Source organism: Micropterus dolomieu, linkage group LG16 (genome assembly GCF_021292245.1).
Source record: "Micropterus dolomieu isolate WLL.071019.BEF.003 ecotype Adirondacks linkage group LG16, ASM2129224v1, whole genome shotgun sequence".
In the NCBI taxonomy this organism is placed as follows: domain Eukaryota; kingdom Metazoa; phylum Chordata; class Actinopteri; order Centrarchiformes; family Centrarchidae; genus Micropterus; species Micropterus dolomieu.
In genome coordinates this window covers 8,451,678-8,477,348 of record NC_060165.1, presented here as the reverse complement: position 1 = coordinate 8,477,348, position 25,671 = coordinate 8,451,678, and the positions used below count along the sequence as shown (strand labels likewise).

The window sequence follows — 25,671 nt, the reverse complement described above, 5'->3', positions numbered from 1 at the left end:
TCACCATTATCCTACAAGTAAATAATGAAAAAAAACCTGTGATCACAAATGAGAACCCATTGAAGAGAACAGCAGTTCATAATTTTCCAGTATGTGAATAAGCAAGGTCAGACTGTTCTTGATTTTTCAATGAGGGAGGAGCAAATAAAAGTAGTAATATTAAGAATGTCTAACTAGGTAACTGGAAAACTACCTCAGACAGAAATTATTATTCCAAGCAGAGTATTTTATATTATATGTTTTAAAGCATGTCTAGAGGGGATCTTTAAGGTAAAGGAACAGCAGGAAAGTGCTTATTGCAAGGCCACAAACAAATATAGATACCTGCAAATTAAAGACGATACTTAACTTAAGAATCGATTTAAATCCAAAACCCACAATATGAATGAAAACAAGTAAAAAAAAAAAAAAAAAGTACCTTCTGAGTGGAAGGAGTGGCTATAGAGATGCCCATCCCACTTCCCGGTAGAACTGACAGCACTTTGTACTGGGGGGGTTCAGAAAAACAAGAGTTGTTTTTATTTTTGATTGCACATAGTTATAAAAATGAAAATAAATCAGCTGGTCTATAACCTAATACAAAATCACATATACATTTGTAATTCCTACATAACGGACAACAACGTGTTTCTCTAACACTTCCTCTTCTCTTTGTGAGTACCTTTTGTATGTCAGTGATGTCCACCAGCTTGATAACTTTATTCTTCTTAGAGGAGCTGGATCTGGAGCTGGAGCTCTCAAAGCACAGGTAACTGACAGAAAAGAGAAAAAGAGAGTAAACAGCTTGCTGAAAGGGGTCATAAAAATATATATGCAGGCAAGCAAAACAGATGACAAACTGAATGGACTTCTTGTCAGTTATATATCCAAAGAGATGTTCTCAGGAGGAGGGTTGTCCTACTTGATCCACTGATCGCTGTGTCACTGTCCACTGACACAGAGACATGGAGGGAGAACATTTTCAGGTACTTAATACCATAAACCCATTGGCTTAAATTGTTCCCTGCTTCTCCTCTCTGCTCCACCCTCAAGAGTAACTTCTTTTTCTCTAATGCAGTCAGAGATTTAATGCTAAAAGATGCTCTCCTGAGAGAAGATGTCCCACTTACTTCTCTGTGACGTAGAGCATTCCGTTCCTGATGTAGTCTGTGGGCATCTTCCTGTCTCTGTTAATGAGGCAGCACCTCCAGCCGTTCTCACACACTGAAATCACACAGGACAGAGAACCATGAAAACATCCTTTGCAGTACTAGTTATAAAAAGTCCCGTGTCAAAACTAAACATTTGAACTCCTGGCTTTAAAACAAAATGACTAACTCTTCTGAATGAGACATGGACTGTGGCAAATCAAGTCAGGTACATGATGTGTGTTTTTACTGCTGCAGTAAGTCCCCTCACCCGCCAGAGGGCGCTCTGACTCCTGCAGGTTGAAGATCTCGTGAAAGGCTCCCTTCTTGGTGCTATGGGAGCGACCTGTCTCCTCCTCTCTGCTAACCCCACATGGGACGGTGGCGAGGCTGCCCCGAGATACCACCGGCTGAACCTGGAGAGAGACAGAGGGGGAGGAAGAGGCAGGAAAGGAGGGGGGAGAGAGAAAGAGACAAGAGAAGAAAAACGAGACAGGATGACAGAAGTCAAAGAAAAATCACCAAGAAGGATACAAAAAAGGGCATGATGTGGGAGAGGATGAAGACATTCAGGAGGGAGATAAGACAGGATGATGAGGGAAAGGAGGAAGGAGAGGGAGAAATATTTAAAGTCTAGTACATCTACACATTGCCTGGTACCATCCAATAGGACTGCATGTTGCCAGAACTATTGAGAAAAGTGGCCAGAATTAAAACATTCTGTATTGCATTATGTGCTTCTCTGCATGTGCATCTTCTTTGCAGCAGGCTTTGCAGGTGTGACGTGCAAAGCAGAGAGTGAGGCCATCATTCACTCAACATTCAAACAGTTTCTAAGCAAAACCTACTAGTTAGTTTGTGGGAAAAATATAATTAGACTTAAAAGGTAAGTAATTAAATGTTAATGTGTGAGGGGTCCTTTTATTGTTCAGTCCTGTCTATGTAAGTGTCTCAGTAACTTTAGCTGGGATAATATGCTTATCTCCAGTTTCGATACTATCACTATACTTAGGTGACGATTCACTATGTATTACGATTCTTATGTATTGTGATTATAGATAATTTATTTCAATTTTTGTTTGCCTTTTTTAACATTAGACCATGACTGTATATTATTATATTATATGAGTCATGTTTAAATTTCGCAGCATCATTTCTAACCGCATAGAAATGTGGTAAATAAAATAATTTATATCGAAAGTTAAGTCGACTGCTAAATTAGCTGTTCCGGTTTATCAAGCTAGTGGCATAAGAATTGAGGAATTAAAACAATTATATTACAATTATTATTATATTAATAATTATTAATAATAAATACATGAAATAATACCGTAAAACTCTGAATAATAGCCCGGGCTTTTATTTGCTAAAATCACTGAACTGACCCTGCCTATATTTGGGACAGGTGTTCATATGGGACAGGCCTTTAATTCCTTTTTCACAAACCTGAAACTACTATGAAACAGTTAATTTTTTTACAAGTATTATTCTGTTTGAAATAAATAATCAAATAATATCAAATACACGTCATTCATTCTTTCATTTGATCTAGCTCCGACAGATAGCTTATGACTTTTATTTTGAAGTAACATCACTACAACAACACGGTTCAGGATGAGAGAAATTAGCAGACACAGAGCGATGGACTTCACACGACAGGATTCACAACGCGGATTAACTTTTTTGAAAAGCTGTTTTGATTCTTTTGATGGGTGGACCCTTACAGGCTAAAGGAAGATAAATAATCAAGGAACGGACACATTCAGGCTTAACGAGCGCTTCAAAGGTAACGGGAGGCGGCTATTTTACTTTCCTCTCTTGTACCATGCAGGTTACACCGGTAAATCTATAAGATTTAGACTTTAAGCTCATTGTTCCCGTTAAATGAACTGAACGACTTAATTGTGGAGAATCTAACCGATCTAACGATGTTCAGCAAGTCCATACTGACATATTGATTATACATTTAAACACTAGTATTTGTATTAACGATCAGCTAAAGCAGCGACCTCGTGGGTTTAAGATGTTTTATACATCACCAGACCAGGCGTTTAACGGAGGCAGACGTTTATTTGTCAAAATGTGTTCCAGCACCAGGCCTGTAAAGGAGGTAGGCGGCTATTTGGGACTCGGCTATTAATTGAAGTTTTATGGTACATTCAATCAATTAAAATAAGTAATTATAATGTAACAATTATGATGATATTATGAAGAATAATTAATCATTAATTAATATTAGTAAAACATCGACTCTTTAAAAATTTAAATTTTGTGATTGAAAGTGATTTCGCCCCATCAGTAAGAGTAATCCGGTTCAAGGCAATTAACTGACAGTTTTTAAAAAGCTAATGGCAATAACATTTTAGGGTTAATAACTAAGTGTAATGGAGAATGGGAAGGGTTTAATGAGCTAATATGAAATTACAAGTCAAGGGGCTATTCTATGTGCATTTTAAAACTACTTCTCACAGAGCATCTATGTCCAGATCAATGGATTAAAAATGTCAACAATCTGGGTAGATATGGATGAAATAAATCAATGTAATGTTAAAAAAATACATGATGATTATTTAAAAACATCCATTATGAAATTTCAGACTAAAGGTTATTGTGACATTTTTATCCATTCTGTACAAACAGTGACGGCCAGTCCTGAAGGTGTCTCACACATCGCGCGCACACGCTCTCTCTCTCACACACACACACACACACACACACGCTTTCAGGTGAGCTAGCGGCACACCCAGGCGCAGTAGAGGAACCAAGGGGAGACACACCAGAGTCCCTACCTTCTCAGTGCCAGAGAGCTGAGAGAGAGAAACGACAGAGTACACCTGTGACTGATGCCACAGCAAAGGCACACACACACATGCTCGCACACTCATCGTCCTGCACATGAGAGAGATACATACAGTACACTTTGTGGTGTCCTCACAGAGAGGCCAGGTCATGAAAGTGAGTGGCTGCACTGTAATGTATTATTGACAGGAGTGATGATATTTCGATACTTTACTGATCTCTTTCCTCTCTTTGCTGACCACAGGGGGGGTCAGTGGTGGGAGGTAGACTGACACTTCAGTAGCTGGATTCTTGCCAACATGAAAGATTTAGCATGACCTATAGTTAAAGGATGCTCTCGGACTCTGTCTCCTAAAATAAATGTGTCAATGTTCTTTGGTCTTTACAGAAATGAATGATGTTATTTGACCTGACTTTCTACCTTGAATGGACATGAACACATTCCTTGGCATTTTTAACATGTTGTTAGGATTAGCTGCCTTGCTAAACTAGCTAATTATGTGAAAATAACTTCAATTCACAAAACTAGTTGGTATTTCTGTACACAAAGCTACTGTAATGTGACAATGCAGTTGCTGCTAAAAGACTTGTGACACAACTGTAAAACCTCTATATATAAGGTATACACTTGGTGAGCTTTTCAGGTTAGCAGCAGGGACGGCTTCAACAAAGACTTAGCAGAAATAATCCTCATACATTTTGAACATGTTTTGTCTCAAGACAGGTTTCAGACTAAGCTGTGTTGAATGGTCTGTGTGTGTTTGTTTATGTGCAAGTTGCAAAAGAAAGGAGGAGAAGGAGAGACAGCATAGAGCTGATACAGATGTGCATTTTATGCCCCCTTACCCGCCGGGACACAGTGGCGTTGGTCCTCTCTTTAAGCTGAGGGTCTGTGGGAAGGCTGTTCCACACGATGTAGGGTGTGTCGTACTTGTCCCGCAGCTTTGGACAGCTCTTAAACAGGAAGTCTATGATGAAGAACTTGATACCGGCGTACAGGCCTGGAGGAAGTGAGAGGTCAAGGAAGGAAGAAAGCAAACGCAGAATAAGGAAATGAGGAAAAAAAAAAGAAAGAAAAAAGTGTCAACAAAATCTGATATGGCAATCGTACTTTTCAAGGCCTTCCTTTTTTCAGTTTAAAGCCTTTTATCATTTTAAATGTATTCTTCATCATCCAAATTCATTCACGTGATCTCCCTTTTAATATCCTTCACATTTCAGTTTATTTTTATTCACATATTAAAACAGTTTTCAATGGCTATTCATACAGCTGGTTTGTGGGATTGACATTATTTAACTTAATTTATTATACATCTTTACTCAAAAAAAACGAGCCTTGAATTACGTTGTGCATATTGTAGCATATTTAAAAGGGACAAATGGAATCAGTAGTCTAAGCTAAATTCCAAAATGGCTAAATGTGGTAGTCATTAATGACTAATAGTTTTGATTCTTTTCATAATCGTTGAATAATATGCCGATTACTTGTTAGTTTATTTACAGGGACTATATATATATAAAAAAATTACAACACTCAGGACCACAAATGTTAACCTCATGGTGGCGCAAGAAGAAAAGTCACAGGATCACCAAAGTGAGTAGGATTCCTTCCCTGGGCAACAGGAATGCCTGTAAAATATTTCTTCGCAATCCATCCAACAGTTCTTGAGATATTTTCATACTGGACCAAAGTAGACCTAGCGACTGACAGACCAACATTGCTATCAACAGCGCCATGCTGCTGGCGTGGCAAAAAAAAATAAAATAATCACACTCAATTCTGGAAGTGACTATCTGCAAGTTTGGTTACAGAACATAATTTAATGTAGACACTGTGTCAACAATTATCTTAGCTCCAAGCATCTTCCAAGGATGTATGAGCCCACAGCACCTTGGCGACACTTTATTTACAAGAAATAGCAGCAACTAATCAGATGCCACTAGCCTGCAGCTGCCCCTCACAGGGAGAGCGAGAACAGTTACACTGCATGTATGAATACATTTGTTTGTGTGCGCTGGATTGAATATAAGTATTTGCATTCTTTCAGGGCCCAATGCAGTATGTAACAAAGATAAAGAAGCTTTGGTTTTGTGTGTATGTGTGTGTCTCACCCATCATAAAGCCCATTAGTTTATATGGCAGGACGCAGGAGGTGATGAAAGCCACCCACAGGCAGATGTAAAGTTTCCGTGTGCTCTCCGGCTGCACCCACATGAACAGGCTGAAAGATAAATGCACACAAACACATTATTATTATTATTATTATTATTATACACTATTTGCATACTTGACCCCCGTAACACACAATATATATTTTTAACTTACTTCTTTATCTTCTCCAAAACATCCGCCATCTTACCAAAGAGGTTCTGTAAGGAGAGTTAAAGCAATGTAAGAACCAGAACTGTTTCACTATCTGTGTAAACTGATAACACGACTGGTAACGTGTCGTACTCAAGCGGGAAGCTTCCGGTCTACAACATGAAGCCGATGTGGAAGACCCTGAAACCTGAATTCTATTGAAAATCCAGCAGGGGGCGACTCTTCTGGGTGCTAAAAGAAGTCCGGCTCCATTAGAAATAATGGGAAAATGACCTTCTCTACTTCTCAGCTGAATAATTACCCCAGTAAACACTTTCCTGATGAGTTTATGGTCTCAGTCGCTAGTTTCAAGTCTTCTTCAATACAAAATGATGTTCATTTAGTAAATTATGGTCCCATTTATTTTAAAATAGACCACAAAGCAGAGTATGTTTCAGGGCGGGGTTATCTATGATTGATAAGCTGTTACCATGGCGACCTGTCAATCAGGTTAGAGCCCACTCGTACCCTTGGCACTGTGTAAATTTAACCAGCACCGTTGAAAAAGCTTATCAGGAGTCGGCTGTTCACTTTCTCTGGTGAGTACATTAGTTATCAGCCCTGTTAAAACGACAGTTAACGTGAGTTACAGTTGCACCTAGCTAAGCAAGCTAGCTAGCTCCGAACACGGCTGTTAGCTCCACAGTATTGTCACTTCCGGGCACTTACTGGCTGCAAAAACTTAACATGGCGGCACCCTATAGGCCGAACTCAAGGCTTCAAAATGGCAGTCCACAAACCAATTGGTGACGTCACGATGACTACGTCCATTTCTTATATACATCTATGGTCGTACTGTACTGTGTCGTACCTGGGCTTTTTGTGCAACATCAAGTACAAGCTGGAACTTCTCAGATACAGTCAAGTCTTCCTTTGGAGGCTCCTGCGGAAAACAAAGAGAAAGGTTAAAAGGACCACATGTTTGCCTCCACTAATGCATGTTTTCCTCCTGACACACACAAACAGGAAGCGGTTAAACAGGAAGTGGGAAGGCATCTCACCATGGGTTCAGAGACCTCAGGCACAATGCTCCACTGGATCCTCCAACCTCTGAAAAAATGTGAATAGTGTACATTTTAATTAGGTGTTTTGTTTGGATGAAATTAGGCCACCAAACTATTATTCAAACTCTAAAGCTTGAGTCTCCAACATCTTTCCAAACTTAATCACTTTTAAGGTCACCAGGTGTCCCAGTTTGATAGTCCAAGTCCAGACAGATGTCTGACAAATACTAATGTGCCCTCATTTTATAATGATCACCAAAATGCCCCAGTTTAAATTAATTTGTTGATGTTTATATAACAACTTCATTTATATTTGGCTGTTTGCAACTGTGAGCACAGACAGGAGTTCACCTTGTCGGCGGTAATGTATTGTATTGTTTGTCATGTTTTAAAAATCTGCCCATTATCATCAACACACATTTGCTGTAGTAGATTTGTGTTTTTATGTGGCTCGCACAGAGATAAGAGGTGCACAATGTAAATCTGTTAACCAGTAGCACAGCTGTGGGCTCAGTGGTTAAGTTTAATAGGATTTTATTACACAAAGCACACAGTAAAACCAGAAATGAAAAAAACATATATATTCAAATTAGCAACAGCAGCAGTTTAATGACCATATAGTAAAAACAATCACAATGGATGCTTCCCTAATAGCCGACTAACCACTGAGGAGAACTGTTTTTACCTGGCGATGAGGTAATTTAACGACAAGCGCAGGATAGCCAGGAAGAGTAACATGGGAATGGCCCAGCCATGCCAAGCAGCATTCATGTAGATCTGCAGGTAAAAAGAAACAGCTCAACACAATTCCACATTTGGCTTATTGATCATTTTTTTCCCCCAGGGGTGATCACAGTTTACAGAGCAACATTTTAAAGCACTACACATTCAACTCAGTACTTTACAGGACTGAGGTCAGACTGATTAAAAAATGTGAATTCTTTCAGCCCACAATGCAGATGAATTGTCAGAAACAAACAGCTGATAACCTGACATTTTAAAATTTTAAAAGTTTTAGAACAAGTATTTCTTTAGCTATCACTTTTATAACAGATTGGTATATCTTTCATAACCACCCACAGTTATCTTTATTTGACAGACCAATACTTTTTATGTATGAGAGGAAGATAAATTGATGACAAGACATAAAGAAACCTAAAGATTCCCTTGACTGATAATTTCATTTCAGGCAGTATTATGCCTGTGAAAGATGCTATTAAAGTCACCTGTCAACACTAGAGAGAGACCATTTCTAGCCACTGAGATGGCCTTGGCATGTATAGACACAATCAATGGATTGAAGATGATTTAGCATAAATCACTGGCTGTGGACATTAATTAAGATCTGATTAGACCTCTGCTGCCCTTGGCAGAACCACTGCAATCTGTCACTGTAGAGTAAAAATGACTTTGTTCAATTCCGCAGTCATGTACAACCAAATGGGTTCATCAGTGAACTTTTAGATCTCACTTTTTTGTCTGTTAAAGCTTAGAACTTAATCAACATAGCTCTGTGTCACTCAGAAGTAATATTTTGTGTAATCTGTCAAATCTATCATGGTTCTACTGTATAATTTCCTAGAGACCGCTAACTTAATAGTGTTGATTTTATGAATTTAAAAAAAGTGCACACTCACAATGAAGGCAATAGCTGAGGTGTAGACGGAGTGCCAATTAGATAAGGCGGAGAGGTTCCTTAAGAAGTTGGTGACAGGTCTGGCTCCTCGCTCTAAAAAACAAGGATAGAGGAATATAGTCAGTGCAGTTTAGGACAAATACATAATGGCACTGTGTCAGTTTCTGATTATTTTCCTCCTACACTGATTTTAAGGCACTGGAAGTTTTTGTGTACTGGATAAAGGACATTCCCCTGTTTGTCCAGGGGGTCAAATACTTGTTTTTCCTCATCAGATGGTTATCAATTTTTATAAATTCATATGATGTGATTTTCTGGAATTTTCTTTGGGATTCTGTCTTTCACTGTTAGAATGTACATATGATTAAAATTATAGATCGTTGCATTCTTTGTAAGTGGGCAAACCTGCAAAATCAGCAAGGGGTCAAATACTTATTTCCCCCACTGTATATGTATATGTATTGTATTTTTTATCCTTAACGTTTCCTTCTTCTATACTCCTTCTGTAAGTCTGTCCACATTTACTAGGGTTTAGGTCAGAGCTGTGAGATTGTTTTGGTGTTTCCCCCTTCTTGTTGTTCCTTTCCTCTCCTTGAATGTTCATTCAATTCAGCTGTATATGTGTTTTAGTACTTTTCTGTTTATTCTCTTTCATTAATAAATTCTTCAAAGTCAATGTTTGGCTGTTACTCAATTATTTTTTATGAGCCAATATTCCAGCAGTTCCAGCCATGATTTGTGTATCAGGTAAATGACTTGCTCTCAGACATTCAGCTTACTTTCTAGTTCACCAAGACATACTGTTGTTGTGATGTTAGTTATTCATAGTTTTCACGTGACGTCACCTTCCAAGGAAAACGCTCCCTTGGAGGGCGAAAAAGACGTTATTTTCCGCTGCCTGCCAACAAATATGCAAGTGATACACTGTTACTTTGAGTTTGTTACTTTTTGCTTTGCCAAAATGCTGGATGTTTGTTGTGCTTTCGGATTTACTAATTGAGGAGGAGACAAGCCTGGGCTGCGTTAGGATTCCCCAGAAGGTAAGAGTAAATGGTAGAAATGCGGCAGCGGATGCTGTAACGTTATATGGATCGGATATGCCCAACACTTGCAGTTTGTGTTCATATCTTTCTTTTTCTTAAGTTGAAAGGTGATCCAAATAAAATTTGACTGCTTTTGCAGCCACTCTACGGGGAAGTCACGGTGTTGGTCTGTTGACCCTCCAGGTCACTGTGCAGGTCACGTGACTGAAAACTATGAATAGTAGCAGGAGAGTTGTGAGTAGCACGTATGCTGGCTCTGGGACCGTCTCGTCCTTTCATGTTAGCTTTGCAGCAAGTAACAACAGCTTGCTAATGTGTAGGGTTAGCAAGCTTGGAAATTCCAACAGTAATTTGTGATATTTCATTGAATTTACATAACTTTCTATATTGGCATATGAGATTTTGGTCATATCGCACGGCCCTAATTATCGGTGGTCACATTAAATTCAAAAGTGTTCAATGAAAAATCATGATCTGAAGCAAGAGGTACTGACACTTCTAGGTACTGACAATATATAGTCATTTTTGTAATGCTACAGCAGTTTGTACTGGCTACAAAAACAACTCATACAAAAATGTTGTACTGATAGCTAGAATTTTAATGGTGAGTGTGTGTTTTGAGTACTCACTGAGTCGCCTCATATTTTCTGTTAACCTGGATGAAAAACACAAAAAGGGAAGGTCAGAACATTACGCAGATGCTCACGTACAACAGCAAGAAAAAAAAGCTGCTTTGTGTGCGAGAGGAGGTGGGGACACTCTGGCCTTCGTCAGCCTGGCATGACTCACTCGCTTTCACAAAGGAGGAGAGAAATGAGAAAATAAGTGAGAAAAGAGCTTCCATAAAGCCTGATGTGAATACATCTCATCTAGCAACCAACATACTGCCACTGAACACTTGATACAGGAAGTTAGCGAAGGTGCATTGGTAGCACATATCAAAAGGTACACACAGTACAATAAATAGTAATGATTTTGATTATTTTGTGTACAAGTGCACATTTAAAATAAAAGCAATAAAAGTACCAATTCCGGGCAACTGCGGCAAAAAAGAACGACAGCTGTACACCTTTAGTACTCCCCAGCTGCCGTCTAGCTGTCTGACTCCACATCTCCTTCAACAACCGCAGAATCAATACTGAGGACAGATACTTCATGTTCTATTCCAGAGGAGGTCTCACCCACCTTTTAGCACTTAGTGGTTCCTCGGCTTCCACGGTGCTTTCCTCCGGCTGGAAGCGGAAGTCTTCGATGTAAACCCCGAAGCGCTCGTACACCCACTTCTGCAGCCGCGAACTCCAGACCTCCTTCTGCTGTTTGTCTGCTAAAGAGAACAAAAAGGTGTGTAAACAACCCTTTAGATTAGGATTGGTAAATTCACCCAGTTGTATGGAACTCATTTCCCATCTGTTACAGGTTATAGGTACATGTGTTTTGATTCCCTTCACCAACAATAAACATAAATATATGGCTATATGGTAATATGATGTGATCTATAACAACATTTATCTTGTTGTTAATTAGCATGGCTTGTTTTGAGACCCACACATTGGGCTACTCCTAATCCTGGGAAGGAAAGCTTAATATGAAACATTTCCTTTCACAACGGATCTTTTGCCTTTCTCTTTCAGAGTGAGAGTGAGTATTCAGTCAGAAAGTATGTTTTTGTCTAACTTTGGTCAAGATAAATAAATAAATAAAACTTCAATAATGATTGAATTTCAAGTGGTAAATCTGTTCTCATTGTGAACTGCATTATCGAGTGGTGAGGCCAGGAGAGCCAAAACCATACTTTGTCCTGACTTTGTTTATTATATTCAGTCTTTAATATAAAAATTTGCGAAACATGGATGACAATATAATTAAACATTTATTGAAAAACATTTACATTTTTTATTTTATATATTTAAAATAATATTGGTCTTTAGGTTTTTAATTAATTACTCTGCATTGGTTTAAAATGTACATATGCTCTTTTGGCAGTAGAATGAGCTTATCATATGATACAACTCATTTTCGCCCAAAATGTCACTGGTTCACATCCTCCATGTGTGCTGTGTGGGGACGGAAAGCTTGACAGGTTTAGGGGAGTGGAGCTTAGCAAACGGTCAATTACTAATGCCCCTGAGCAAAACACTACCCTCAGCTGCTGTGGTGTATACACAAATTGACACTAATTGACTGTGGTTGTACTGAGCAGCTACCCTTGGTGACTTGGAGTGACTGTGAATGTCAAGCTGAAAAAAGTGGCCTGTGACTTTTTGTTTTTCTCCTCTCAGTGAAATCTGACTTTGTAATTACGGCAAAATGAAAGATCTAGCGGGGCGGTTTTTTCTGCTGCAGATTTATTATCAAGTATTTCTATGCAGATGACAACATTCTGTTCAGAAGCCATTTTAATTTGTAGTTTACACAGTTACCACAGTCCCATCAGCCCAAATAACTTCATCCTCTCTCTGACCTTAAATCCACACACTCACTCTTAATCCATCCTGTAAAAACACACCTCCGACACTGGCATGTCTGCCCTACATGAAGTGATCTACAATCATAACCCATTTTCCAAAATTAGCCACATGGCCACTATGTCTCTCCCTCCCTTCCTTCCTCTAAAACACACACACACACACACACACATATATATACACTGGCACTGCAGATCTGTAGTAATGACTGAACAGAACCTCCATAGTAGTATCGTTTTTGATGCATTCATGCAGTTTGTTCCTTCTTCCTTTCTCTTGATGCCCCTGGTTGCACACCCGAAACCACGGTGTTAAGTATGTATTTTTGTTGCTGTAAACACACCGCACGAACAACCCTTGAACACTTCCGACACCGTCAGCACTCGCACTGTTCCTGCCGATCACTCCACCGCAGACACATCCTACCACTTCCCCTGCACGCATGCGCACTCAAACAGTCCAATCGATTTCCTCCCACATTTGGAAGACGAAAAAGTCTTCCTTCCCTGCTCATTTCCTGTAAGTCTCAGTGGACGCCCACCCAACCCTCATCTCTCTCACTCTCGCGCTCCACCTCCAGGGTCTTACCTGTTCCATTGTTTGAGGGTGACTGCTGTTTCCGGGGAGGCTGTGGCGGAGAGTCCTCTAGCCTGAGGGGGAGAGAGAGAGAGAGAGAGCGAGAGAGAGAGAGACACACACAGAAAAGGAAAAGATCTGTCAAGTGTTAAGTCTCACTTCTCTTTCATCAGAGTAGGGAACGTCTCAGCCAGTTTATGCAATTTCAGTCTCAAAGTCACTGTTGCAATCTCACAGCAGGTGCCAGCAAAAACAGAACATTTCTTGGGCAATCAAAAACTAAGAGTGAAAAAAAGAAAGCCTACACTGAGACTAGGAGAGCACTTATAACCTTTCCCAATAAGTTTACTAGGGATGCACCGAAATGAAAATTCTTGGACGAGGCCGAATATAATGAAAAAATTTGCAGAATATCGAACAAGTACATTCACATTTTGTCCATAAATTAAATAGTCAAAATTTGCTTTTTAGTCAGTTAAGTAAATTACATGTGTCCATTTAGTTTTTATGGACACATGTAATATGTTTTGTACTTTATGTGAATATGATCCAATTAATCTTATTTCCATCCTGTATAGACACCTTATTTTGAATAACGGACGTTGTCACATGTGTATCCTCGCCCTAAATTCATTATGTCCAACCCAATTTGATGAATAATGTTGTATGTGGTTCTCGTATCGCGCAACATTAAGACTTCACAGCCTCTCTTCAGGTAGGACTCTCATACTGCAACACTTGTCTTTGTAAAGAGAGAAACTGCCTGTCAACTCGCACTGGTCCATTTCAGTGGACAGAACAGTGTCTGCAAACGGCAGTTTTTGCGTCTTTCTGGGACACTTTAAAAATGCTTCCAAAACTGCCGACAGGTCAGCGTCATTGTTCGGTAAAATTTCTTGGGTCTTTTGACTCATTAGGCCTAACAGAATGTGCTTTTTTTTTGCCATTTTCGGCTGATTAATTTCAGTGGCCGAACATTCGGTGCATCCCTAAAGTTTACTCTGCTGTAGGACTCGATTTAAGCTCATTCTATGCAAATGTGTGAAATGGAACAAAAGATAGAATAGGTGTAAATGCAGAAAATAAAATCAAAAGATGAAAAAGCATTCCAAGAGTTTATTAGATTTGGCATGCTTGTTGTCCTTTCATCTTTAATGGTGGTCATATTTATATATTATGGCCATGAAATGCTTGCTTAAAAGACTGTGTTGATCTTTCATTACTAAGAAGTCATTTGGAACAATTTATGGAGATAGGAATTTCCTTAAATCAAATGCTCCATTTCAAATCAATTCTTCATTCATTTATGATATGGTGATGCTCGTCTGTGGACAAACTTTAAATGTCTGCATGTTCAGCTAATTTGTTACATACTGACCTAAAACAAATTACAATGATTTTCCAAAGAAAACATCCTGATTAAGACTATATTGACATTTTGACATTATGCACCTTTAAAAATTAACCATTACTGTCAAGTAAATTTCTTGTATTGAAAAAAAAAAAAAAAAACCTGTTAAAAAGTCTAATAAAAACGTTTTTGGCCTCAGTAACTAAGATGTCTTCAAACACAAAATTCAAGCTGCAGATAACTCAAGGTTGAATTTGGTCCATGTGTTACGACAGCCTGTGCTTTCATACAAAGACAAAGGATGGCACTGAAAAAAGTCACCTACTATTACTGATTCATCATTATCGATTATCTGTTATTTATTCTCTCAATTATGTGTGACAAACGAAAAGGAAAAAACTTGAATAAATGAGGGAAGACATATACTAAATGCAGATGCTTCCACAGCATGAGCATGAGTCACTAAATGGTTTGCCAAAGTATAAAAATGGTTTGAATCATATGCTATGGCCTTCACACTCACCAGATCTCAACCCAAATGAACACCTATAGGAGGACAGTTGTTAGACAACATGTTAAACAGCGCTCACCAACACCATAATCACAACACCAAATGAGGGAATAATATTTTGGTAGAATGGTGTTCATCCGTCTAGCAGTTGCAGAGACTTAAATAATCTACGCCAGCTACATTGAAGCACTTCCTAGTGAAACCAGAGTGGTTTTGTGATTTGTGCACGCTCTACTGCCTTGCTCAAGAACACTTGGACAGCAGCCACAGAAAAAAGAGCACCTTCATCTCTCCGGCTGGATACTGCTGACAAAGGATTACGGAAGACAACTCCCAGGTCAAGGTACATTACTTCACCTCTTACAAAATCCTCAACTGTCTCATTCCTGAGGCTGTGTTTCTGTGCTGATAATCACTTGGAGAGCACTAGTGGAATTTCCCATTGGCAGGCACAGAAACATCATCTGATCACAAACACAGAGCCATGCATATACACCCTGGGTTTAACAGGGTGGGTCGCTCGGTGCCAAGAGACGCAGGCTTTTCCTGACACCAGCAGAGCTACTGTGTCAGAGCATGCACTTGGCGACACAGACAGCCGCGTGACTCGTTTCTGCACTCTTTCCATCTCCCTTAAAACACAAACACACACCTCCTTATGGAATTCCCCGCCTACCGGGCTGCTGAGGCCTCTATTTATAACGGAAACCTTGCGTAGCACTGACACTGACACACATACACACACACACAATCTAGCCTGACCTATGATAAACCCATTGCTGAGTTGAAATGTTACAAAGAGCAGTGTCACCATTTCCTGTCGCTCCTTCGTTATTACTTCCTATCTCGCACATTTAGCCCTCATCTCCTGTCGCCATCGTCATGCACTTGACTTGCTCTCATGTTCTCTTACCTGGACTTGAGCACCTCGTTCATCTTCTGCTCCAGGTCTATCCTCTTGGTTCGCTCTCTTTCCAGCTCCTGCCGCAGAGAGTCCACATTGGTCTCTTCCCGCAGCTTCCTCAGCTCCTCCTCTGGAAAACACAACATAAACGCTGGGGGTCAGTGTCTCAAATTTTCATATGAAAACAGTGCAACCCGGAGAGCTCCACACACACACACACACACACACACACACACTCGGGGTCATGAACAAGGCATCGGATACTGTAAGTAATGTTGATGTGGAACATTTCATCTAGCATTTCAGATAACACAACCCTTTGGTAAAAACAAACTTCAATTTCACCAAAACAGACAATCTAATCTATAAAAGTATAAAATATTTTTCAAGTGGAAGCAAATTTGGAGTCATAGAAATTGAGAACAGCCTCTGCTTATGTGTGTCACTCTCGTTTCATCTCTCACTTCATCTATCTCCTTCACCTCTACCTCACTCTTCCTCTTTGTCACTCTGCTCCTGGCATTAGGTGGTTTCAGGTATCAGGGCTTTCAAAGCCTGGGGTGCAACATCAGCGGTGTTTCCTCTCAGTCTATTGTCCCTGACTAAAGGGACGCATGAATATTGGAGGACAGGAGGCAATATAAGTGTGTACAGGTGCAGAAGCACAAATTAATGGATTAAAGCTTGCATGCATTTATGTACCAGTCCCCCCCCCCACTTTAACTGGAAACACCATCACATTGAGGATTCATAGGAAATTGCAGCACAACAACACTACATGGTCTTGATAACAGAAGTACAAGCTGTGGCACTGAGCACTAAGATCATTATCTCTACAGCCTAAAACACAAGAAACATTGCCTTCGAACAGACCAAACTGACAGTGAGGAAAGTGATAAAAGCGGGGTCATGCACCCCCTGGCAAAGGAATGTTTATATCATCTGCCCCCCCCCCCCCTTCTTCTCGCTAATATCATTTCACCACACAGATAGGGGATTTATATTACATAAATTTAGCTGCTAGTTTGTCTTTCTCATCACCTGATCTCATATCTCACTCACCCTTCATCTGTTCCCATTAAGGCTAATAAAACATTCATTGCCAGCACCTCCTGTAGCTAAAGCATCGCCAACAACACTGTGTGCTTTTACGGAGGGACATATAATGTATCTGTATATCATGTATAAAATAACATTTCAGTTTAGTAAGAGCAGTAAGGTTTTAGTCTTCTTTTTTTTTTTTTAAACTTCGCATTGATTAAGTTTTTCCTCTCCTACTTCATCTATGTAATATGAAACTTTCATCGCTCCACTGGCTCAGTTTGCCTTTCTCCCTCTCTCTATCTCCTAAACATAAGAATGTGTTTATGCTACAGTATTTAAGTACGTAAACAAGGCAGAGAGAGTGAGTGAGTGTGATTTTGTGTGTGCGTAAGAGTAAGCCAGAGGCTGGCCAAAGGTTTTCTATGGGCTAAGCAGCTTAACACTGGCTAGGTTGCCCCGTGCCAGGAGATCCACAGCCAATTATAAATCTATTAGACAAATGACTAACAGCAGCAGAACTAGATCAGTGGTTTGCGCTGTACTGAACGTTAATGCTTAAGAGCAAAAGGAGTGGCACTTGACAATCTCACTTGACAGACAATGGCTTACAGACAACTTAATACTTGCTGCCAAACGAAGCATTGTGGCTGGAGGAGACTTACTACTGTTTGAAAATGAAGAGCAACAAGAACACTCTCAGACACCCTCATATAAGCTGTAAATATTACATTGACATATTATCACTATATAAAGTTGATACAGCAAACATGTTTGCAAGCAATGTGATTCCACAGCTGATGTATGCAATTCTAATATTCAATGTCTTTTGTCTTTTAGTTCTGTTTTGGTCTCCACCCCCTCCTGAGGGAGACATCTGGCTCTTTAGCTTCTTAACGCTCCACCATGCTCACCAGCTAGTTGCTAACTTTCATTTGGTGCTGGGCAGAGTGCGTACAGTGGGTTTATCAAAACGTTTTCTGCTGAAAACTGCTGCAGAAAGGTTTGTAAAGCAGAAGCAAACTGCAGAGAGGGCGACAATTCTCAGTGGGTTTGTCTCCAAGTCATCATTTATTCCACTGTTAATACAGAATATTGATTAGTGCAGCTTAAAGTTCCTTCAGCCTTGGGTTGGCAGCTGTTTCCAGGATTTATTGCTCTAATTTAAGTTGCAGCAGTCAACATGCATACAATACATAACTGCTTGAAATTTAAGAACACCACCTTAAATGGATGTCACATGAGGTCAGTCAACAATATATAGCATAATGAATTTCATCACTTCAGTGTGTAATCCCAGTTTGTGATTTACAGAAAAAGAAAAGTGGTTTATTTCTACACAAAACCATTCATGGTGCTGCCCTAAACAGTGAATACTAGATGTACTACAGGCCTATTCATATGATGCTGTCACTCATCTGTTTCAAGCACCTGACCACCTTTTACACTCCCTCTCTTTTCCCCCCATTTTCCTACCCCCAAAGGTAGTTTCCCTTCACCTTGGGCAAATGTCTGTTCTTAACCCTTTCTCCACCCTTTTCTTCTCCATAATTTCTTTCCTTCCACACTGACCAATTCCTTCCCAACACCAGAAACAGACACCTAATTCAAAAAAAAAAAAATCCATAATATTGTGTTAGAAATGGGGCCACAAGTGTGTGATACAGCACAGCATGACACAATACTATGGTATGTGTGTCAGACACAAACAGATAGAGTACAAGCAGTTCCTGTTCCACAGAGGCCCCCTACATCAGATAGCATATTAATAATATTGTCAACACACCCATTGCGCTTCTAAAATTGGATTGCTGTGTTCTATATATAAATCTCCACCCTGGGTTACCATATCACAGGGTCTCTTTGGCCATTATGAAGGCTAGTAACTACACCATTTATCTGTAAAACAGACAGAGGATTAGCTAAATGCCATGCCAGGAGATGTCACTTTAATAGCATTGACCTTCTCTCTCATGCGGGCTTTCCATTAAAAACTCTAATCTCTGAGAAAAAAAAAGCAGACAGCAATTTGATAAGAGTTACACAGATTATATTATCTGCTAATAAAGGTTAGCAAGCAGCAGACAATATTAGTGGTGGGCAGTTTATTGCGATATGAGGATCTGACTGAGGCCAAAGGGAGCTAGTGTCGCCTTGTTAAGTTTGGGTAATAAAGTGAATTCAGTTTCAGATAAGGTTAAACTGGTCAAGTTGTAGTTAGAACCTCTGCTGAGGTTTGAGTAAAATAACTTTTCAACGTAATTTTAACATTGCCATGGATTGAAGGCAAGTTTGTCTGAATACATTTGAACAAAAAGGAATAGAAAAAAGCTGAAAAGGCACAAGCCAGCAGCAAGTGTCATATGAACTTCCTTTATAAATAGCACAATCATCTTCAAAATTGAAACCATGACACAGAATAGAGGAAGTCACATTAGATAACATCATGCAACCAGCATCTAGACACAGACAAACTCCACCTCAATGCACTTTGCGCTGGTTTCAACATGCTGCTGATTGGACTGCCATTTCTATGGTTCTGATTCACCACTGAGGGAGAGCTGCTATTTTTAGTTGGACAGAGATGAGTTTGGGTTAACAACATGCAGAGGTTGAGTTGGTTGAATGTACTGAGGTTGATCATATTTGTGTTGACTAATATTTATCTCACTGGGATAGAGGTTATCTAGGAAATGGAGAAATTTGACTGACATCCTGAGGTTTATGAGCCGACATGCGTTTATGACGACTGATATACCAATAAAGATGAAGCTATCTTGGTATTCATTTTGTACATCTCCCTGGGGCTGATCAAATAGCCTAAAAAACAGAAGTTTACAGTACTGCCTCTGTATACTCTGAAGTCAAAGTGCAGTGTGGCTGCCAAACAAGATTTTAGTTATCTTAAGTTTACAGTACAATGTAATAAGGTAAAATTGGTCCATAAAATTCCTGATTTTGAAACTGACAAACTTACTGAAGTTGAGATTGCTTTTGTGGCTTTTGATCTTATCAACAGCTCCACTGTAAAGCAGCTCAAAGCTATCAAAGGTGAAGTCCTCCATCTTGCACAAACCCATCCGTCTCTGCAATTGCCCAGTCCCTGGGACACTTGTGCAGGAACGGGACGGCAGAGTGGCCGCCTTGGGTCTTTCTTGAAACTGAGCCATGGCTACAGGTTCTCCAGGTTCGGTCCAGCTTGTTTAGCACGCTCTGCTACCTAATGACCTAAAGCCCTTCGAAGCCCACCGGACTTCAGATATATGCTCCGTGTTCACATGTCCCATCCAGAGACCAAGGACAGGTCCCTCGGTGCTAATCAGTCACCAGCAACACAAGAGACTGTTCTACTAGGCCTCCATGCACAGAGTGATGGTCAGTGATCGCTGCTGGTCTAAGTGTGTTAGGCACTCGGTAAAAGGAGAAGGAGGGCAGTGGAGGTACAGAGAGAGGTGGGGCTTTGCTGGGTGACCAGCAGACTAAGAGGGACTGGAATCTGAGATTTGTAACACACACGTTATGCATGTTCATGTGTTAGTATGGGTTCATTTGAGTGGTTGTGTACATATGTGTGACCATCGGTTATGTGTTTTGCTTTGTGCATGTTCATATTTGTGTGCATGGGTATGTGTGCGAAGATGCGCAAGTGTACATAAGTACTGTAAGTACGCAAGCAAAGCAAATTCCTTTTCATCCGAGCAGGCAAAGTTTTTAAGCCCTAAAGGAAAAGTACTGTGCGAGTTTGTCAATCCAGGTCAGAGACAATGGCTCCTTTCATTAAAAGAAGGTGGGGGTAAGGGGGGTACAGAGGAAAGAGAAAGCAAGAGAGAGAGGGAGAATCGGCTGCGTCACATTGGTCTCTCATTGTTCCCATTCTCTACACTGTTTGCAACAACAGGGGTTGACTTGGACAGAGAGGAAGGTTGAGATTTGTGGCTTCCAACCAATCTGCAGGTATAAAAGGGAAGGGGGTGACAATAAAAACCCAGACCTGGCAAATGGAGAGTTTAAAAAAGGCCAAAATGTAACTGGCAATAAGAATAAAGGTTTATAATACCAGGGTTTTTCCTGCATATAGAAATTTTTGGCGCTCCCAAAGAGGTTTTAGCGAGTGCCAAAGGAAATTCCTCAGCGCCAAAATGATCAGAATTTATTTATTTTTTTTAAACTTTCAAGTCCTCTCCGAATGTGTTTTAATAGCAATTTTTCAAACAACTGTTGAGCAAGCAGAACATAAACTTAAATACGTCTTCTTTGACTTCCAGCAGTCATCTTTCCCCTCATCCACAGTGGCTGTATTTTACACATGCAGCTGGCGCTGGATTAATAAACCAGCTGCTGTGTTGGTTTGACCCGCCTGAACGCTCCGTTACGAAGCTCGCGCTAATGACTTCCTATTATTTCTCTCAAGATAAAAGCCGTTTGTGCTTCAAGTGTGTTGGTATCAGCGTTGGGCAAGTTACTCAGAAATTCTAATATATTACTAGTTACTTATTACTCCTTAAAAAAGTAATATTACTGTATTACTTTACTTATTACTGGGTGATAAAAGTAACTAGTTACGTTACTATATTACTTTCCAGTGTTTCCCGCAGAAAGACGGGGGGTGTTCGCGAGAGAGAAAGCGGGAGCGAGCCAGGAGGTGCTGCAGGAATATATGCTCCTCAATACAGCTCCTTTGAAAAAAATGATTTTAAATACGCCTGGTAAAAATTTGGAAAATCAATATGTGGCGGTCTGCGTTGATAATTATCCAGATTATAGGCCAATTATGGGAAACACTGCTTTCACTACCCCCACCCCCCTTCACCCCCAAACAAAGCAGTCTCTCCCGACTTTTGAACTATTATCATATTCATAACAGCAGCAAGGAGTGCGGTTTTTACAAAGCATATAACCTAGGCCTAACGTTTCTTAATGCCACCAGCAGAAATAAAAAATTAAGCAAGTAAATTCCGACTTTTAAAACAGCCGTTTTACTGCACATTGCAGCCTATTTATTATTTATTTAAGAGCAGTAGTTACCAAACGTTGCGTTAACTCCACTCTCTCCCGACGAGTCAAAGCATCAATGACAGTAGCTGCCCGAGTTTCTTTATGTAAATTTCACGTTGCTGTGCTGCTTCAGAGACAGAACACTGGTCGGTATTCACAGGTACTGTCACTTTTAAATTTTACTTCTGAGCACTAGTGACGCTCACCTCTTCCCGTTCTCGCCTGCCTGCTAATCTCCGCAGGGAGATCTGGAGCCTTTAATGCAGCCGTGTATAGTGGATCGTCACTTTTCGTTAACCAACCAATCACAGCCTGGAGGGGGTGGGACATTAAACTACAGCACTACAGCAAACTTTAGAAATGTTTAACTCATCGTTCTGTATGCAGTTTTTATTTCTGACAAGTTAATTTGCATAAACAAATGAGTAGAGCATTTTTCTTGCACAATAATTTAGTGACTGAAAACAACCCACAGAAACTGCTGTTTTGTCCAACTGGAATTAATATTAGGCTTCTAATGGTAAGCTATAGTAGCCTGTACTATTATCTTAAACTATAATGAATTACACACAAACATTAGCACTAATCAAACCTTAACCATGGTGGTGTAGGCTAATATCAGAAAATGGTTTTATTTGTGAAACAGCTAAATCTATTAATAAACTATCTGTAGGCAGATCATCCAAATAAAGTGTAATATGTAAATATATTATAATAACACTATACTTTCTATTTAATGTTATATATGATATTTTTGTTTATCAAATGGTCAGATATAACAAGAAAATGCATAGATTTTGGTCATTAGGTAAGTAATTGCCTTTACTGAACATATACCCATCATGCTTACTGTCGCACAAAGTCACCCCCCAAAGGCCCATTCTGAGCCAGGAAAAGCCCTGAATACAGACTAAAACATCATTTTTTCAATTGTGAGACATCATCTTCTTTCAGTTGGACCTTAGCCTTAGAAATAAAACTGTTACAAATCTACACAGACAGCTGATGACACTATGTTGATACTGCCTATATTCTGCAATGTCAAGTTCACAACAAGTGTTTTAAAGTGAATTACAGTGTCAGATCAAAATCTTTCAAATTTTAATTTTAGAATTATTATACTGTAGTTTAGGTTGTACCTAGACAGAGCAAAGAGCATTAATTATTGCTGAAATCCGCCTTAGCTTAACCACTAACTATATTTTGTCTTTCTTCTGTCTTGTATGTTTTTAAATGATCTTTCCTCTCTGTAGCCTCCTTCCACTCTGGCCCCGATATCTCTGGGTGACCTAGATTTAACTCACTTGTTTCCCTTTTTCCACCCTCTACAGCAACATGTTGAATGTTGACTTCATGGCTAAATCTGAAACTCCGTCGTCCCTGCAACATCAAAACAACAACTACACTCTTCCTTTGCTGACCGCTGGTTCACATGACACAGAGTCAGACGGCTTGACAGGAAATGAGTGGGGAGTAGGGGGACCATCTTCTCTCTCTGTGGATGTCTCTGTTACTGTGCGTGTCTGTGTGCATGCTGAAATATTTATGTGGGAAAGAAACATGCAATCAATAATCTAGATAAATAATGTTCCATAATCCAATGTTGTGTCAGCAGGGAGGATAGCATCTGCTTGTTTGGAGAACAGTAATCACATAATAGATGTCATTACATCATAGATATCAGGTCAAGACTGCAGTCTCCTCTCAGAACTGGGAACTAAATGCTTTCAGGGAAACAGCACGGAAAACAAATGACAATTCTGAGGTTCAACGCAACGCAAATTTGCTAGAATACATACAATATATTCAAATTACATGCTGTACATCCTCAGTTATAGATAATGTCAGTCATTTCTTTTATACAGTGAAATATACGCACACAGGCTCGGTGTCTTACCTGAACGCTTGGACATGCAGCCTGGTCAGAAGATTGAGACTGAACTACCCAGGATGCCACCTGTTGCATTCTCACATGCTTGGCTACAGCTACTGAATGATGACTAAACACTTCTCATGAGGGTACAACAAAATTAAAATCTAACAACTGGGACACAGACTAGAGTATAGTGAGAGAACATAATGTAAAATGAGATATCGGCACCAACTGTGTGTAGACACAGAGGTTACATGAGTTACAGGTCCGTTTAACACAACGTTCTTCCCAAACTCAAACATCCCAGAAACCCCTGCTTCTGAGCTGTCAGGACCCATTCTGCCTCAACAACTTCATTTCCTGTTGTACAGAGCTCACCTGTGACAGAAAGGTCTCCTTAGCAGCCACTGAGCAAAGGTTATTCATTATCATGAAGCATGACCTGCAGCTTTCTTAGAAGGAGAATGAATCATCATCATCAGAGCGCGTCATCAGTAATGAGCAAGAATCCTGCAGAATACTCAATCACTTGCTTAATTATCTCCATTTTTCTACTGTATAACAACTCTCTAGATACTAAAATATAGACAATATGCCCCATCAAATACTGAAATCCATTCTTATATATTTTCTTCTAAATTAAAACCTAAAAAGCATCCAACATGTTTGCTTGTTTTGTTTTGTCCTTAAAGACAAAATACAGCACTACACTGCACTGTCATCCTGATCTCACTCATGTGAGGACTCAAAAATCACTGCACATTTGTGGTTTGGTATATCACTTATTGCAGACAATGTCAGATCATAGCAATATATATCTGGGGCGGCTGCAATTCAGCCTGACAGCAGAAACAAGTTTTGCACTCTAAAATATTTAGGTAAATATCCAGCTTTGGTTAAAGTGGACCTTGAGAAAGCTTCTTCATTTGTTTCCATGGTCAAGAATGAACATTCAAGACATTGCTAGAGCAACATATACAGAGACAGCTTGATTTTTAGTTATGTAGTTAATTCCTGTAGCTGAAAGGACTGCACACCCACACCAGGTGTTTTTAATTACTCTGGCTAATTGCATGTCACAGTCGCTTTTCCTGCTACGATACATCCAGATGTGATGTGGGCTATGGAGGGAAGTACGTGTGATAGCAAATTCAATGAACAATGACAATTGTGACTGTGTACATTGTTCTGCCTTAATAGGTGCAACAAAACTAACAAAAGAGTGACGGAGCTGTCAATCAAGGACAGTCTGTAGTTTTGAGGTCTAACCAGACAACAGAAGTGAAAACACCTGTGGACTATGGGTGTTTAAAATTGACACTCTGGGTTCTTAATATCCACTATTTTTGGGCAGATTAAGACAAAGTGTCTTTTTGATATACACAACTGGGATGTACTTGTTACTCTGGGTGGTTTCCCTAGTACCAGTGGGTTTATTGAGTACCAGATGGTATTGTAAAGAATTCAAGGCATTACGGACCTACTGCAATTTATCTCCGATTCCATTAGCTTTCAGTTGTGCTGCTGCTGCTGCATTGTGCATGTTTGCATGTAGCCTTTATGTGTTTGTTCGTCTGCCCAGTGTGAAGTAGGGCAGGAGCTAGAACACTGTATTGATCAGCCAGTCTCTGTAGTGCACAAAGCCTAGCCTGTTCCCCTGCGGTGATCTTCAATACACAACCCCTCAAACAGGATCCCCTCCCTCCCTCACTCACACACACTTCGGTCAAATGTTATGGAACTAGAATTGTTAAAACCAATAAACCCAATTAAAGCAGAGCCTGCCTATTTCTCACAATGTGATTATACGTATGGAGACACTACAAACATGTGCTCACTTTAGCCTGCGACGTCTAGGATGGACATCAACAGAACATCTCTCTAGTGCATTTGTGCTTCTGTGTGATCATCCATTTATCTTGTGTACTCCTTTTTGTTTATGCAAAAATAGATACACAAAGCTAGAGATATTAACAAGCCCAGT

At 39.9% G+C, this 25,671-nt stretch overlaps 1 protein-coding gene across 2 annotated transcripts in view; it reads right to left on the bottom strand.

Moving 5' to 3' along the window:
* Positions 1–25,671, bottom strand: part of gramd4a (GRAM domain containing 4a) — a 55,908-nt gene that overhangs the window by 5,234 nt on the left and 25,003 nt on the right. The window contains exons 4-18 of one of the 2 annotated variants that reach the window (XM_046071926.1): positions 15,788–15,908; positions 13,025–13,086; positions 11,157–11,292; positions 10,601–10,626; positions 8,930–9,021; positions 7,978–8,069; positions 7,290–7,338; positions 7,100–7,171; positions 6,253–6,296; positions 6,039–6,148; positions 4,773–4,927; positions 1,399–1,543; positions 1,110–1,203; positions 662–752; positions 419–487 (exon numbers count right to left, since the gene is read on the bottom strand). In XM_046071926.1, coding sequence (XP_045927882.1) covers positions 419–487; positions 662–752; positions 1,110–1,203; positions 1,399–1,543; positions 4,773–4,927; positions 6,039–6,148; positions 6,253–6,296; positions 7,100–7,171; positions 7,290–7,338; positions 7,978–8,069; positions 8,930–9,021; positions 10,601–10,626; positions 11,157–11,292; positions 13,025–13,086; positions 15,788–15,908 — 1,358 coding nt within the window. Of the gene's footprint in view, positions 1–418; positions 488–661; positions 753–1,109; positions 1,204–1,398; positions 1,544–4,772; positions 4,928–6,038; positions 6,149–6,252; positions 6,297–7,099; positions 7,172–7,289; positions 7,339–7,977; positions 8,070–8,929; positions 9,022–10,600; positions 10,627–11,156; positions 11,296–13,024; positions 13,087–15,787; positions 15,909–25,671 lie in introns of both variants that reach the window. The other variant, XM_046071924.1, reaches the window with a different exon arrangement.